The sequence below is a fragment of the Vulpes lagopus genome, chromosome 1 (assembly GCF_018345385.1).
Source record: "Vulpes lagopus strain Blue_001 chromosome 1, ASM1834538v1, whole genome shotgun sequence".
NCBI classification, from domain to species: domain Eukaryota; kingdom Metazoa; phylum Chordata; class Mammalia; order Carnivora; family Canidae; genus Vulpes; species Vulpes lagopus.
The window spans coordinates 69,485,042-69,498,979 of record NC_054824.1 but is presented as its reverse complement, the minus strand read 5'-3'; the positions used below and the strand labels follow the sequence as shown (position 1 = coordinate 69,498,979).

The 13,938-nt window shown below is 43.6% G+C and overlaps 1 protein-coding gene across 1 annotated transcript in view; it reads right to left on the bottom strand.

Moving 5' to 3' along the window:
- Positions 1–13,545, bottom strand: part of NUDT3 (nudix hydrolase 3) — a 126,524-nt gene extending 112,979 nt beyond the window's left edge. Inside the window, exon 1 of the mRNA XM_041723994.1 lies at positions 13,164–13,545. Within this exon, the coding sequence (XP_041579928.1) occupies positions 13,164–13,262 (99 nt within the window). The 5' untranslated portion in view covers positions 13,263–13,545. The remainder of the gene's footprint in view (positions 1–13,163) is intronic.
- Between the last annotated feature and the right edge of the window lie 393 nt (positions 13,546–13,938).

Sequence of the window (13,938 nt, the reverse complement as noted above, 5' to 3'; positions counted from 1 at the left end):
AAACTCTCTGGATTATTTTTTCTGACTCATTTTACCAATAAAATCTAAAAGTTTCATCTCATTATTATTAAAAGCAGTCTACCTAAACTGCAAAACCTCCCGGGAAAAAAATCAGCACTGCAGTGAGAGGTGCAAAAGCCCTGAATCAGGGCGCAGCACATTTAGTAAGCACTAACTTACTAAATTGTTTTAAGTCTAACAACCAAGTCATTCGAAAGAGGAAGAAAATGAAACATTAATTAAAATTCCAATTATTCAAAACATATTAATTCAAGCTACTCACATTTACAAAGTGTTTTATAAAAGCAGGTATTTTGCTTAAAGAAGTTCACTAGAATTCCTGAATATTTGAAGAAAAATCATTATCCTTTCATTACTCTTTCTTTTTTTTTTTTTTAAGTTATCTCTACACCTAATGGGGGGCTTAAGCTCACGACCCCAAGATCAGGAGTAGAATGTTCTACTGCTGAGCCAGCCAGGTACCCCTTCAGGCAGTTCTTTAAAAGGATTTTACTGTGGGGTGCCTGGGTAGCTCAGTGATTGAGCCTCTGCCTTCGGCTCAGGGCATGGTCCCAGAGTCCTAGGATCAAGTCCCACATCAAGCTCCTTGTGGGGAGTCTGCATCTCCTTCTGCCTATGTCTCTGCCTGTATGTCTCTCACAAATAAATAAAATCTTTTAAAAATAAAAATAAATTTTATTTTTTAAATATGATTTAATGGTTATATATCATATTAATTAGACACATCTTGACGTATTTAGCCAATTATTTCTTAACTTTTTTTAGATGGGTTCATTTTTCACTATTTTTTTTTTAATTTTTATTTATTTATGATAGTCACACACAGAGAGAGAGAGAGAGGCAGAGACACAGGCAGAGTTCGGAGAAGCAGGCTCCATGCACCGGGAGCCTGACGTGGGACTCGATCCCGGGTCCTCAGGATCGTGCCCTGGGCCAAAGGCAGGCGCCAAACCGCTGCGCCACCCAGGGATCCCCTAAAAATAAATTAAAAAAAAAAAGACTTGGGATCCCTGGGTGGCGCAGCGGTTTGGCGCCTGCCTCTGGCCCAGGGCGCAATCCTGGAGACCCAGGATCGAATCAAACGTCAGGCTCCCGGTGCATGGAGCCTGCTTCTCCCTCTGCCTGTGTCTCTGCCTCTCTCTCTCTCTCTCTGTGACTATCATAAATAAATAAAAAAAAATTAAAAAAAAAAAAAAGACTTTACTGTTCTATGAACAAAGAGAACAACTAAGTGTACACAAAGAAAGTCTATTTAAAGGACCATTTCTTTTTAGTCTTTTCTGTACAGATTTGTTTCCGCTTGCTTTAGATTTAAGTTTTTGTTGTTTTTGTAATAATTTTCTTTTTTTAAAAAAAGATTTTCTTTTTTCATAAGAGACAGAGAGAGAGAGGGAGAGAGAGAGACATAGGTGGAGGAGAAGGAGGCTTCCCGTGGGGAGCTTGATAGGGCACTCGATCTCAGCACCCCAGGATCTCGACCTGAGCTGAAGGCAGATGCTCAACCACTGAGCCCACCCAGGCGTCCCTTATAATAATTTTCTTTACATGGAGTTGAAATTCACCTGCTTTATCTCCTTTCGGAAATGCTCACAAAACACAGACGTAAGATAATGTTTTATGCTACTCAAGTTACTAATTTCCCGTTTTGAAAAAGAATTAAAAACTGTCCTAAACTGCCTAGGAATTTTTAAAAGTATATTTGGATAAAGCACACAAAAGATATGATCTTACCTGCCTCAGATATGTAACCAGATTTGCACACAGCCCACTTCTGGTTAACTGCACTAAGAAAGCAGCAGGCAGCAGCACACACAACATGCATGATAAAATGTCAAGAAGCAGAAAAAAAACAACCCACTCATGTTTGCTTTGCAAATACTTTTCGTGCTCACATTTGAATATGGTTGTATCATTCTAGTAATTCTTTTCTATTTCATAAATAAGGAGGTTGCACTGTGATGATCTTCTTCAATCAAGTTTCCCATACCCAGCTCTGGGATGGCATTTTGGGGGACTGATGCAAGGAGATAGAAAAGAAGGTTAAGGCACAGGCTGGGAGAAGGAAAAATCTTCGTTTTCTTCCTTCTTGAGAGCCTCCATCACTACTCACAAAGCACACATCACTTTTGATACTTCTGGTCATGGAATGTGTGGGGTTCCCCCTACACCAAACAGGTCTCTGCAAAACCAGCTGGGTGTCCTACAATTTTACTCCATCCTGATGCTATCTCTGGGTGCCATCTCTCTACTCAGAGATAGAATCAGATCACACAGGTTAAGAGCTCAGTCCCACAAGTCCACCACCACCCTTCCCAATGCCAGTCCCAAGCCCCCATTACTACCAATGCTTCTGACTAATTGGCTACAAATGAGAGGTTCCAACAGCCCCCTCTGTGGGCTCAATGAATTTGCCAGTGGCTTACAAAACTGAAAGAAACACTTCATGTTTGCCAATTTATTAAATAATATGATAAAGGATACAGATGAACAGCCAGATCAAGAGCTACATAGGGCAAGGAACTTCTGGCTCCATGGAGGTGAAGTGTGTCATCCTCCCAGTATGAATGTGTTCACCAACTTGGAAATTCTCCAAACCCTGTACTATTGGGATTTTTATGGAGGATTCATCACGTAGGCATGATGGGTCATTAACTCCATTTTCAGCCCTTCTCCCTTCTCAAGGCAATGGGGGGCAGGGCTCAAAATTCCAAGCTGCTAATCATGGCTTGGCCTTTCTAGTGACTGGCCTTCATCCGGGAGCCATCCAGGAACCCACCCAGAGTTGCCTCACTGGAACAAAAGACACTCCTATCATCCAGGAAATTACATCAGGAGCCCTGTGTCAGGAATAGAGGTCAAAGACCAATATTAGAACAAGAGATGCTCTCGTGTTCTTATCACTTCTGACATAGTGAGAATATTAGGAGCTCTGTGCCAGGAACCAGGGGCAGAGACCAATACATGCCTTCTATAACCTCACAGACTCTCAGGAAGAGCTGAAAAGTCACCATTCCACTCAGAATTCTACCTCCTTCTCATTCCACAGCTGGGACAAAAGCATATGGCTAAAAGTGAACTGTTTCCTACTACTACTAGGAAGGTACTTTGGCTTGAAAGGTCGACTCTAGGGATCCTTGGGTGGCGCAGCGGTTTGGCGCCTGCCTTTGGCCCAGGGCGCGATCCTGGAGACCCGGGATCGAATCCCACGTCGGGCTCCCGGTGCTTGGAGCCTGCTTCTCCCTCTGCCTATGTCTCTGCCTCTCTCTCTCTCTCTCTCTCACTGTGTGCCTATAATAAATAAAGAAAAATTTAAAAAAAATAAACTTCTTAAAAAAAAAAAAAAAAAAGAAAGAAAAGAAAGGTCGACTCTGCGTAGTGTAAACAGCAAGAGTTTAGAAATCAGCAAGCCCAGTTTGACCCAGACAACTGCTAAGCTGCTTTTCAGGGACTTGAAGGCCAGTCAGACAAGTAGCTTCCACATCATAGCACTTTCCTGATACACACAGGCCACTGCCAACACTGATTCTAATGCACACATGCAGACCACTCCATTCCTAGCAGTTCTGCATTCCAGAAGGATCCCCAGCACTTAGGGGAAGAAAACTTCAATAAAATTAGGTAAGTGCTCAAAAACTATAGTGCTTAAATGGCCTGGGTTCAAACACATTTCTAGGGATGCCTGGATGTCTCAGCAGTTGAGCATCTGCCTTCAGCTCAGGGCGGGATCCAGGATCAAGTCCTGCATCAAGCTCCTTGTGGGGAGCCTGCTTCTCCCTCTGCCTATGTTTCTGCCTGCCTCTCTCTCTCTCTCTCTCATGAATAAATAAATAAAATCTTTAAAAAAATATATTTCTAATAAAGATGATAGTTAAAAATTTGCCATTAAAAATATATATATTTCTAGGAAAAACTGGCAAAAATCTCTATTAAACAAAAATAACACCCAATCTTTCACTTGTAATGCCCTGCAATATATCTTTTATAAGCTAACAACTACCTGAATCTTTTGTTCCATATCCTTTGTACCTTTTGAATTTTGTACTGTGTGCATATACTACCTATTCAAAGTAGCCTTTCTGACTAACTACCCTAATAAAGTGTAAAGAAACTTTAGGGATTTTTCTTTGGGTCCTTTCAGATTTATTTCTTTAAAATATTACAGAACAATACTTTTATCTCCACTTGTACATTTCTTAAGCACAAGTTTTTTTCTAATCAACTCTTACTATTCTATTGCCATCCTGTCACCATCACTTCTATTCCTCACATACAAGGGAAAGAAGGTGGTTTCATGGGTATTACTGGTTTGTTTGCTGGGTTGCTGTAGGTGGCAGAGTAAAGGAGAACCAGGAAAACTAGAAGAGTAACAAACCTCCACAGGAAATGGTAGCCTCCTACCTCTGCAACATCTCCCACCACTCTCCTCCACTTGGCCTTCAGCCACTCTGGCCAGCTTCCTGCTTTTCCTCCTTGCCAAATTCATTCCCACTAGGGGCCTCTTCCCTCTGCCTTGCTTTTCAGAGACTACTGGACCCCAATTTGCCAACACCCCCACCCCCAGTCTCAGTCCCATCACATATTTGTTTCCTGCCCAGTATCACCACTGCCTAAAATCAAGTTCACTAATATTTTTGCTCATTTACCATCTCCCTGCATCTGATATCAGAAGCTTCACAAGAGCAAGAGCTTCCATCCTGTCTTGTTCACCACTGCATTCCGAAAACAGCATGTGGCCTAGAAGCAGGTACTCGATAAAAGTTTGTACAACCAATGAGTAAATGAATGAATGACTATAAGAATGAACATTTTTCAGAGCACCTGGGTATCTCAATCAGTTAAGCATCCAACTCTTGATTTTGGCTCAGGTCATGATCTCAGGGTCATGGGGTCTAGCCCTACATGGAGCCTGCTTAAGATTCTCTCTCCCTCTGCCTCTGCCCCTCCCATTGTTTGTACATGTGCACACATGCTCTCTCTCACAATAAATAAAACCTTTTAAAAAATGAAGAGTTTGGGGATCCCTGGGTGGCGCAGCGGTTTGGCGCCTGCCTTTGGCCCAGGGCGCGATCCTGGAGACCCGGGATCGAATCCCACGTCAGGCTCCCGGTGCATGGAGCCTGCTTCTCCCTCTGCCTGTATCTCTGCCTCTCTCTCTCTCTCTCTCTCTCTGTGACTATCATAAATAAATAAAAATTAAAAAAAAAAAAATGAAGAGTTTTCCTCACTCAAAGGCTTAGTAAGCTAGGAAGCAAAGATTTCAAGAAGACTGGAAAAAAACTGTTGACATCCTTGAGCTTCCATGTTATTTTAGGACAGAAATTCTCAAACTAGATTCAAGAAGTTTTCTTGGATATTCGGAAGGTGTTATTCAGCAAGTTGACTTTGGATGCATATGTTTTATTACTAAACTTTAAGTTTGGGGACTTTTTTTCTAAATTCAATTCCTTATTCTTCTTTTATTTATATATTATCTTCTTCGCCTATGATGGATCATTTGTTCCATTTCATACATTAACCACCATAAATCAAATGCTTCAAGACTCCATACTCACAAACTTGACATCGTGTCTCTTTCACTTTGACCTAGATAAAGAATAAAATGATGACGAAAACATTTTTATGACCATCCTTATCAACCTTCATTTGCAAATTGATTACTACTAACTAAACTTTGGAATCCAGATTTGATATACATTGTTGGTTGGCTACAACCACTACTGACAAGTCATTAAAACAGTATCTACTACTTGATGGTAGTTTGTTGATGTATTTACTTATCTACTAGTAAAAGGCTATCAGCAAAATGAAAATCCTTTATCCTCAGATATTGCATCACTAACGGTTAAGGATCAGTACATTTTATCAACTACCCAACACAAATCCTGCAAGATGGCACAGGCTCACAAGTTCAACATGTAAAAGAAATCCTAAGTGTCCTATTATGAAAAAGGATCCATTGAGACTCAAAAGATTTACAACTGAATACACATACACTCCCACTGGGCTGATACTCAACATTATTATCAAACACCCTGTCACTAAGACACTGGAAATAAGAGCTAGAAGACTTCCCTGAAACACATTACTGGTAGGCACTAGCATTCAGTGTATTGGGGGTATTTTCAATTCCTCTACTAGCTGTAAAGACCCCACAACCCTGAGATCATGCCCTGAGCTCAAGGTAGACGCTCAACCAATGAGCCATCCAGGTATCCCTAGACTATAAACTTCTTCAGGGACAATGTGTTCATTCATTCATTCACATAGTCAAGAAATAATATTAAGCATATACTATGTTCTCATCACCAAGGATACAGGAGTGCATAAGAGACAAAAATCTCTATCCTCATAAACTAACTTGTATTCTAGTGAGAGAAAACAAGAGAACAAACAAATGGGAATATGTCTTCATGATATGTGCTGCACAGAAAGAAAGAAGCCTAGGAGATACAGTGACAATGGACTGGTATTATTTTCTATAACATGATCATTAAAGACTTGTCTGATGAGGTGAAAACCAAGCAAAGAAAGGGGACCGATAATATGACAGAGAAACAGCACAGTGGCCAATGTGGTTGCAAGAATGGGATGAGTAAGAGGGAGAGTAATAAGAGATGAGGTCAGAGACATGGCAGGGGACCCAAACATCCAGAACCTTAGAGGTCATGATTAAGACACTGGATTCACTGAGCAGAATACCACTGGGGCAGAGAAGTGACATGATCTGACATCTATGTTGGAAGAATCACTACAGCAGCTATGGTAGACGAGACTAGAAGAGTGAGAGAGAAGCAGGAAAACCAGTTAAGAAGATTCAGCTGTAGTCCAGGCAAGAGGCAATAATGGGTTAGACTAGAATAGCACAGTGGAGGTGGAAGAGAGAAGGTTAGGCAGGATCTGCTGTAAGATTAGATATAGTTTAGGAGAAAGGGAGAAGTCAAGGATGGCTCTAAGGTTTCTAACCTGGAGCATGGATATTTCCTTTACTGAAAGAGGCACAACTAATTAGAAGAAGCAGGTTTCTGTTGCTGTTTGGTTTTTGGTGGATGGAATCAAGAATTCAGTTTGGGTATTCTAAGTTTGAGATGCTGAGAAGATATCCAAATGGAAACACCAAATAGCTTGCAGGATAGTCAAAAGTCTTGACTAAAAATACAGTTGAAAGTTATCAGTATAAATACAGTAGTTAAAGATGGGACTGGATGAGATCACCTACTATATGAGCATGTGTAGGAAGTATGGGGAGTGGAACCGGTTCAAAGATTGTGTCCTTGTGCACTACAATAAAAGAATTCAGGAAAATGAGAAGGAATACACTAAGAAGGAACAACCAATAAGAAGGGGAAGAACTAGAAAGATGCCCTAGAAGCAAGGTAAAGAAAGTATTTCAAGAAGAAAGGAATGATGAGGTAGCAAGGATTCAGAACTGGCCACTGGTTTTGTTAACTTGTTATCTTGAAGACTGATTCCAGCAGAATCATAAAAAAGAGTGCCTGACTGGAATGAGTTCAAGAGAAATGGGAAGTCGGAAAGTGGAGACAGGGAATACAAAAAAGTTTTGCTGGGAACTGGAAGAAGGAAATGGGATGGTAGCTGGAGGGAACATGGCATGGCGTAAGGGAGCATTTCTTTTAAGATGGAAAATACTTTACCCTACTCAGCTGGGAATGATAAAGTAGAGAAGAATTTGGTAATGAAGCAGGAAAGACAGGACACCCATAGGAGTGAGGCTGCTGGGCTGGCAGGAGGGGATGGGCACAAATACATAGCAGACAGAAAAGCTGACTTTATGAGGGACCATAGACTTATTTACCAGTGTAAAGATACACTGCAGGATCTTGCACAGAGACTAGTCCACAATAGGGCCCTCAAAAAATGAGTAAACTAATGTATTCTTGAACAAGGGCCCTTCCTTTTTGGACTAGGCTATGAAGAAAATGAGAGATTGCTTCATACAAAGTAGATATGCAACCTGATATTTACTGAGAAATGAGAATCACTCAGGAGCAAAAAAGGTTAAGGCAAAGAATAGAAAAGAAGAATGGAGATTACAGTATGATTTCAGGCCAGAATTCACAACTCAGGAAGTAGAAAAGGAGGTAATGGGAAAAATGTTTAACTGACTAATCAGTATTACTACGTAAGCACGAGAGAGCCCACACACAAGAAGCCTCCAGGAAAAGAATGAGAGAAATGAGCATCAGTAATGTCCAATCAGATGACTGGATCAATGCACTCATCATGATCCTAGAACAATGTAACTGGACAATGACCAGAGATATATTACAAAAAGACTCTCCAACCAGCCTGGGATCTACTGAAAGCTTTGTCATGGTTATTGCCTCTGGGATTGCTGCCTGTGCTTTACTCCCCTCTCTAGAGCCCAGGAGAAGGTGTGGTCTGCCATGACGTCCACCTGCTCCTCTGGGACATTCTTACTAACAAACACTCAGGCCACCAGAGTCCCTGCCCACTGAGGATCTTCAATGTCAGTCATCTCCCCACCCACCCTCGTGAGCTCAGAGAAAGTGCGAAGCAGCAGTCCCTTGCCAAGAGATGGAAAAGTTCAACAAGCAAACCTAAGACCCTTAAGGACAGTTCTGACCTATTATTTTTTATTTTTTAAAGATGTATTTATTTATTTATTCATGAGACACATACAGAAAGAGGCAGAGACACAGAAAGACAGAGAAGCAGGCTCCTCACAGAGAGCCCAGTGTGAGCCCAGACCCGGAATCACACCCTGAGCCTAAAGGCAGATGCTCAACAGCTGAGCTACCCTGGCATATCTGTCCTTTCCTTTTAAAAGCAGTTTTAATACACAGAGAAATCTAAGATGATCCTATCAGTACTCGTGTTTTACCTTGAGTAAAAATAGACCCTTAGGCGCAGCTTTAACTTTCCCAAGCACTGTGACATCATCTGGTGTCCAGACTGTGTCACTGGCCTTTCTAGGAGGGTATTTCACACTGCTAGATATTTCAACTGTCTAAAATGCCTGTTTCACTCCCCCACTCCACTCTGGGGAGGGTACAAGAACACAAGCAAGCCCACCTCTAGTGTCCCTCACTTCCTGTCATCACAGAGCCTCAAAAAAAGAGGGATAAGGGAAAAATCTCAACCGGAAGTGCTTTCAGAGAACCAAAGACAAACAATATGACAAAGTTGAGTGTTATTGTCACCCAGTCCAGAACAATAAAATCTTACTCAAGAAGCCAGTTTCAGTCTTGTATACTGCTTATGATAAAACATTAACTGGGAAGATAAGGCAGATTAAAAATACAAATGTATACTTTCTTGCTAATCTTTGTAGGTCTAAGATCTTGTCTTGAATCTATCATTGGACGGCTGAGTTGTCTTTCATATACCACACCCATCATGCATGACCTGTTTTCCAGTTCAGGTTTTTAGGGTTTTTTTTGTTTTTTTTTTTTAAGATTTATTCATTTATATGAGAGAGAGCAAGAGCGTGTACATGCACACATGCAGGGGATGGGGGGGACATGGGGGGAGGGGGGCAAATCTCCAGCAGACACCCTGCTCAGCCAGACATGGGGCTTGATCCCACAACCCTGAGATGACCTGAGCCAAAACCAAGAATCAAACGCTCAACTGAATGAACCACCCAGGTGCCCCTCTGGTCCAGGTTTCCATAAAGAAAAACGAAAACCTGAAAACATTCATGAAATGATCTATGTGCAGAGTCCTTTTAGACTTTTAAGACTCTTCTCCATCCTTCTCAGTTTGCTTATCCATATAATTGAGCAGTAATTTCTTTTAATGACTTGAAATTATTGAGTCATTCCAAAGAATTTAGAATACTCACAAAACCATTATTTTTGAACTCAAATCTCACATGCTTATATATTTAATTACACTACATAATTACAATAACAAGTAAGATGAACATACACAAATACAGGAGTAAATACAACTGATTCTATGTAAGCACAGGACTGATTGGGTTGGGGGTGTATATGAGACCCAGTGGCTCACAGAATAACAAGAGTATTCAGTATACCGAGCTGGTTTAAATGGAGGTTGGGTAAGAGACTGTCTACTGTGTATCAGTAGGTTCAAAGTACAGTAATAAATATGTTATCATGAATGCCCTAAACCTAAAGGTTTTAATTTATCAAAATGTTGATAACAATTAGTAAAACTTTGAAGTGGGGGGAGTTTCCTGCTATGGATTCTTGTTTACTCACAGGAAAAGCAGTCCAAGGTCTGACGGAAAGGAAACACACTCTGTTCATGCTGTTGGGCCTGTTCTTCTGTCGCTCCCTCTAGACTCTAAACTCCCTATATGTAACAGTATCTCAATAAACTTGCTCTGTAAACTTGCCAACTTGCCAAATATGTTCACACATCCTAACCTGGATCAATGTTTCAACTGTCACTGCTGGCATATAAAATCTTCTGGGGCTGAAAAAACAGAATGTTCGAAGGTTTGATTCTAATATTTTCTATCTCTTTCTCTTTACATTGTATGTATGTTTCCTGACACTGGTTAAGTTTATTAACCAGGGTCTCTTTATTCTTACATTACTATTGTATTCATGCTAACAGTATTCTGTAAGCTATTCTATCTTGATTAAAGCCATTGCTTCCCATTAAAAAATAAAATTGGGTTGAATGTCCTATTGAATTTGAATTTCACATTCCCACAATGTGTGGCAGCTAATACTTCCAGTTTCTGGCACTTCTATTGAGAACATAAAAGTTCTCCCGGAACTAACAAATTACTTCCCTTCTAACACAATTATGTAATCTGAGAGCTGAACGGCACCCTAGAGATTATTTTGTGGTCCAAAATCCCTCTCAATTAAGGGATCCCATCAAAAAGTACTCAACTTTTTTGGGCAGAAAGGGATATTTATCTTTAAATCTCACATTATAGAGTGCTGCACCCATAGTAGGCTCTTAACACATACTTGTTTAATTGAACTGAACAAGTCTAAAATGGGTGCATTTCATTAATTTTCTTGTCCTTTCTGGGCTTTAGCTGTAACATCCACCGAATCTGTAATTAAAAATTTGCATGAGGCATCCCTGGGTGGCGCAGCGGTTTGGCGCCTGCCTTTGGCCCAGGGCACGATCCTGAGGACCAGGAATCGAGTCCCACGTCGGGCTCCCAGTGCATGGAGCCTGCTTCTCCTTCTGCCTATTTCTCTGCCTCTCTCTCTCTGTGTGTGACTATCATAAAAAATAAAAAAATAAAATTCAGATTATTTTTTAAAAATTTGCATGAAAAAAATAAATAATAAATAAAAATAAATTTAAAAATTTGCATGAATCTTCTGCTCATTAACCAATGTTCAAAAAGAAGTTCAACAGAGAAAACTCCACAATCAGCCAAATGTCTTAACATTAAGTCTGTTAATGTTAGTAAATAACAAAACTAAGAAAAAATAGAAAATCAAGTCTTAGTTTGCTTATGATCTATGAAGTTTCCAATTTATCCAAAATACTCACATGTTCTCAATTTCAGAATGATTTTTTTAAACAAATAGTCTTGCATCATTCATACAACTAAATTATACACCCTTCTACTTATAATTGGGGTGCTCACAGACTTAACCACAGTACTGTAGTAAGACATGTTATTATGCTAATTAATTTTCCCTCCAGTTAAAACAGACTGTGATCCCATCTGATTTCCTGTAATATGATATGATAATGAAAAGAACAAAGCCTCTGGAGCAGTAAACACCACCAAAAATTTTACTTTACTCAAGTATATATTCCAAAACTGCATCATTCACAGCATGGCCCTGCTTAGCACCCCATTACAATGCATCCGTTTTGGGGACTTTTACAATATATGATAGAACACAAAGTATACATTTCCAAATTCCCTTTCCTTCTGTTTTGCTGAAAGGGAACACACACACACATAGTCCCTCAACAGCACAATTACTGCTTTACTAATTTTTTTTCAGGCAATAATTTAAAGTCCCACTTCCTCCTAAACATCTCTGGACAGCAACTCTTGGCAATCCATCTGTCTCTTTCATCACAGCTTCTTTTCATAACTAACGGGTCAAGTTCCTTTCCCCCCATTTCAACACGATGCACTGTACTTGCAGCCCTGCCACTATAGCCCGCTGCTGAATGCCAGAATATAGCATATTGAATTTCACTGTCCTTCATTGTTTCCAGTTTAACTGCCATTTTACCACCATGCACAGGAGAGAAACGCTTTCCCACAGGCATCTTATGAATTTCCAAAGCAGCTACTCTTTGTGGATTTACAAAAACGTTTGCCTTCTCTAAATTCCCTTTATCACCAGAAAAACGGCTCTGGCAAGCTGAGATTTTTTCTTTTCTTTCTTTCTTTCTTTCTTTCTTTCTTTCTTTCTTTCTTTCTTTTTTTTTTTAGGTACTCCATGCAAAAAAGAAACTGATTCTAAGCATGTCCATTTTGCTAGCAAATTCAATCCTTAAGCGTTTCCGATAGGGCAATGTCAGGGCACAGATCTTAAACACGGCTTTTGGGCTTCCCAATTAAAATGAAGTGGTTTCAGGTCATAAAGATTCTCGTATCGAACGTCCTTTCTTCTCAGCTACACCAGAAAGGCTACCCAGCGCATCGTAAAATAAACAACTGGCTCTGGCGTCTGTACAACGCCCTAAGTCTCCCCAACCACCCCCCATGGGCTCACGGACACACGTAATCCCTCGGCAACCCCCAAACCTGCCTCGGTAGTGGACTATTTCTCTGGCACAAAGGGCCGGCCTGCGCCTCGTGCACGGCGGCCTCTGCACACATGTGCGGGCTGACAAGTGCGGGGCCGCCCTTCCTGGAGCCGACGCTGGAGGCCTGGCCCCGAGGCCACGCGCTGTCCCGCACCCACCGCCTTCTCTCGGCGGCCCCCGGCCCCTGTGACAGGCGGTCGGCTCTCGCGCTCCCCCGGCCTGACCCGTGCCGCGCGGGGCCACGCTCGGACCCGCTGCCCCTCCGCCCACCGTCCGTCCTTTTCCTCCCTCCTCCGCTCTGGCTCAAGGAATTCCGGCGGCACTTCCTTCGGGCCGGGGGCGGGCAGCCCTGCCCGGGGCCCGGCACACCCCCGGCCCGCGGCCGCGCCCCCCGCACCTCGGCCGACTCCCGCGACCCCCGGCCCTCCCGGCCGGAGCCTCACCTCCTCCTCGCTCTCGCTACGGAAACACAGGCACGCGGCCCGCTTCTTGTAGCCGTCGCCGTCATAGGTGCGGGTCTGGTTCGACTTGAGCTTCATCATCCTCCGGGCCCGGGTGGGGGTGCGGTGCGGGTCGCGGGAGTCGAGGGTGGGGAGCCCGCTCCGGACGGCGGCGCGCGCGCGCGTCCCCGGCTCGGCCGAGGGAAGCAGGGAGGGGGAGCCGCTTCTCCGCTACACGGCTCGGCCGCTGGCCCGCCACGGCTGCCTCATTCCCCCCGGCCCAGGCCCCGCGCCGCCGCCGCCGTCACGGCTGCCGTCGCTGCTACCGCCACGGCCGCCGCCCCCTCTGCCGCCGCCACCCCCGACGACGACCGCGCCGCCATCTTGGGCGCGCTGCGTCAGCAGCGTAAGGCCGCGCGGGCCTGCGGGACGGCCGCGCGCTCGCGGCGCAGGCGGCGTCCGGGAATCGCACCCTCCCAGTCCGCGCGGCGTAAACGAGCGTCTGGAATGAAAGGGCCGTGCGGATGGAGGCGGCCGCCACGCCGGGAGCGGAGGGGCGGGGAAGGCGGGGCGCGCGCGGAGGAAGTCGGGGGAGGGCGGGGTGCGGGCGCGGGGTCGCCCGGGGCCGCCGAGAGGTGCCTGCCTAGCCACGGGGTCGCGGAGGGGGAAGCGGGGACTTGCCCAAGGTCAGGCCGCCCGCTTGGCCTCGCCGGTTCTCTGGGAGCGGGGAAGGGGAAGGTTTGGAGGAGAAAGCCGGATGCGGTTAAACGCTGTGGAG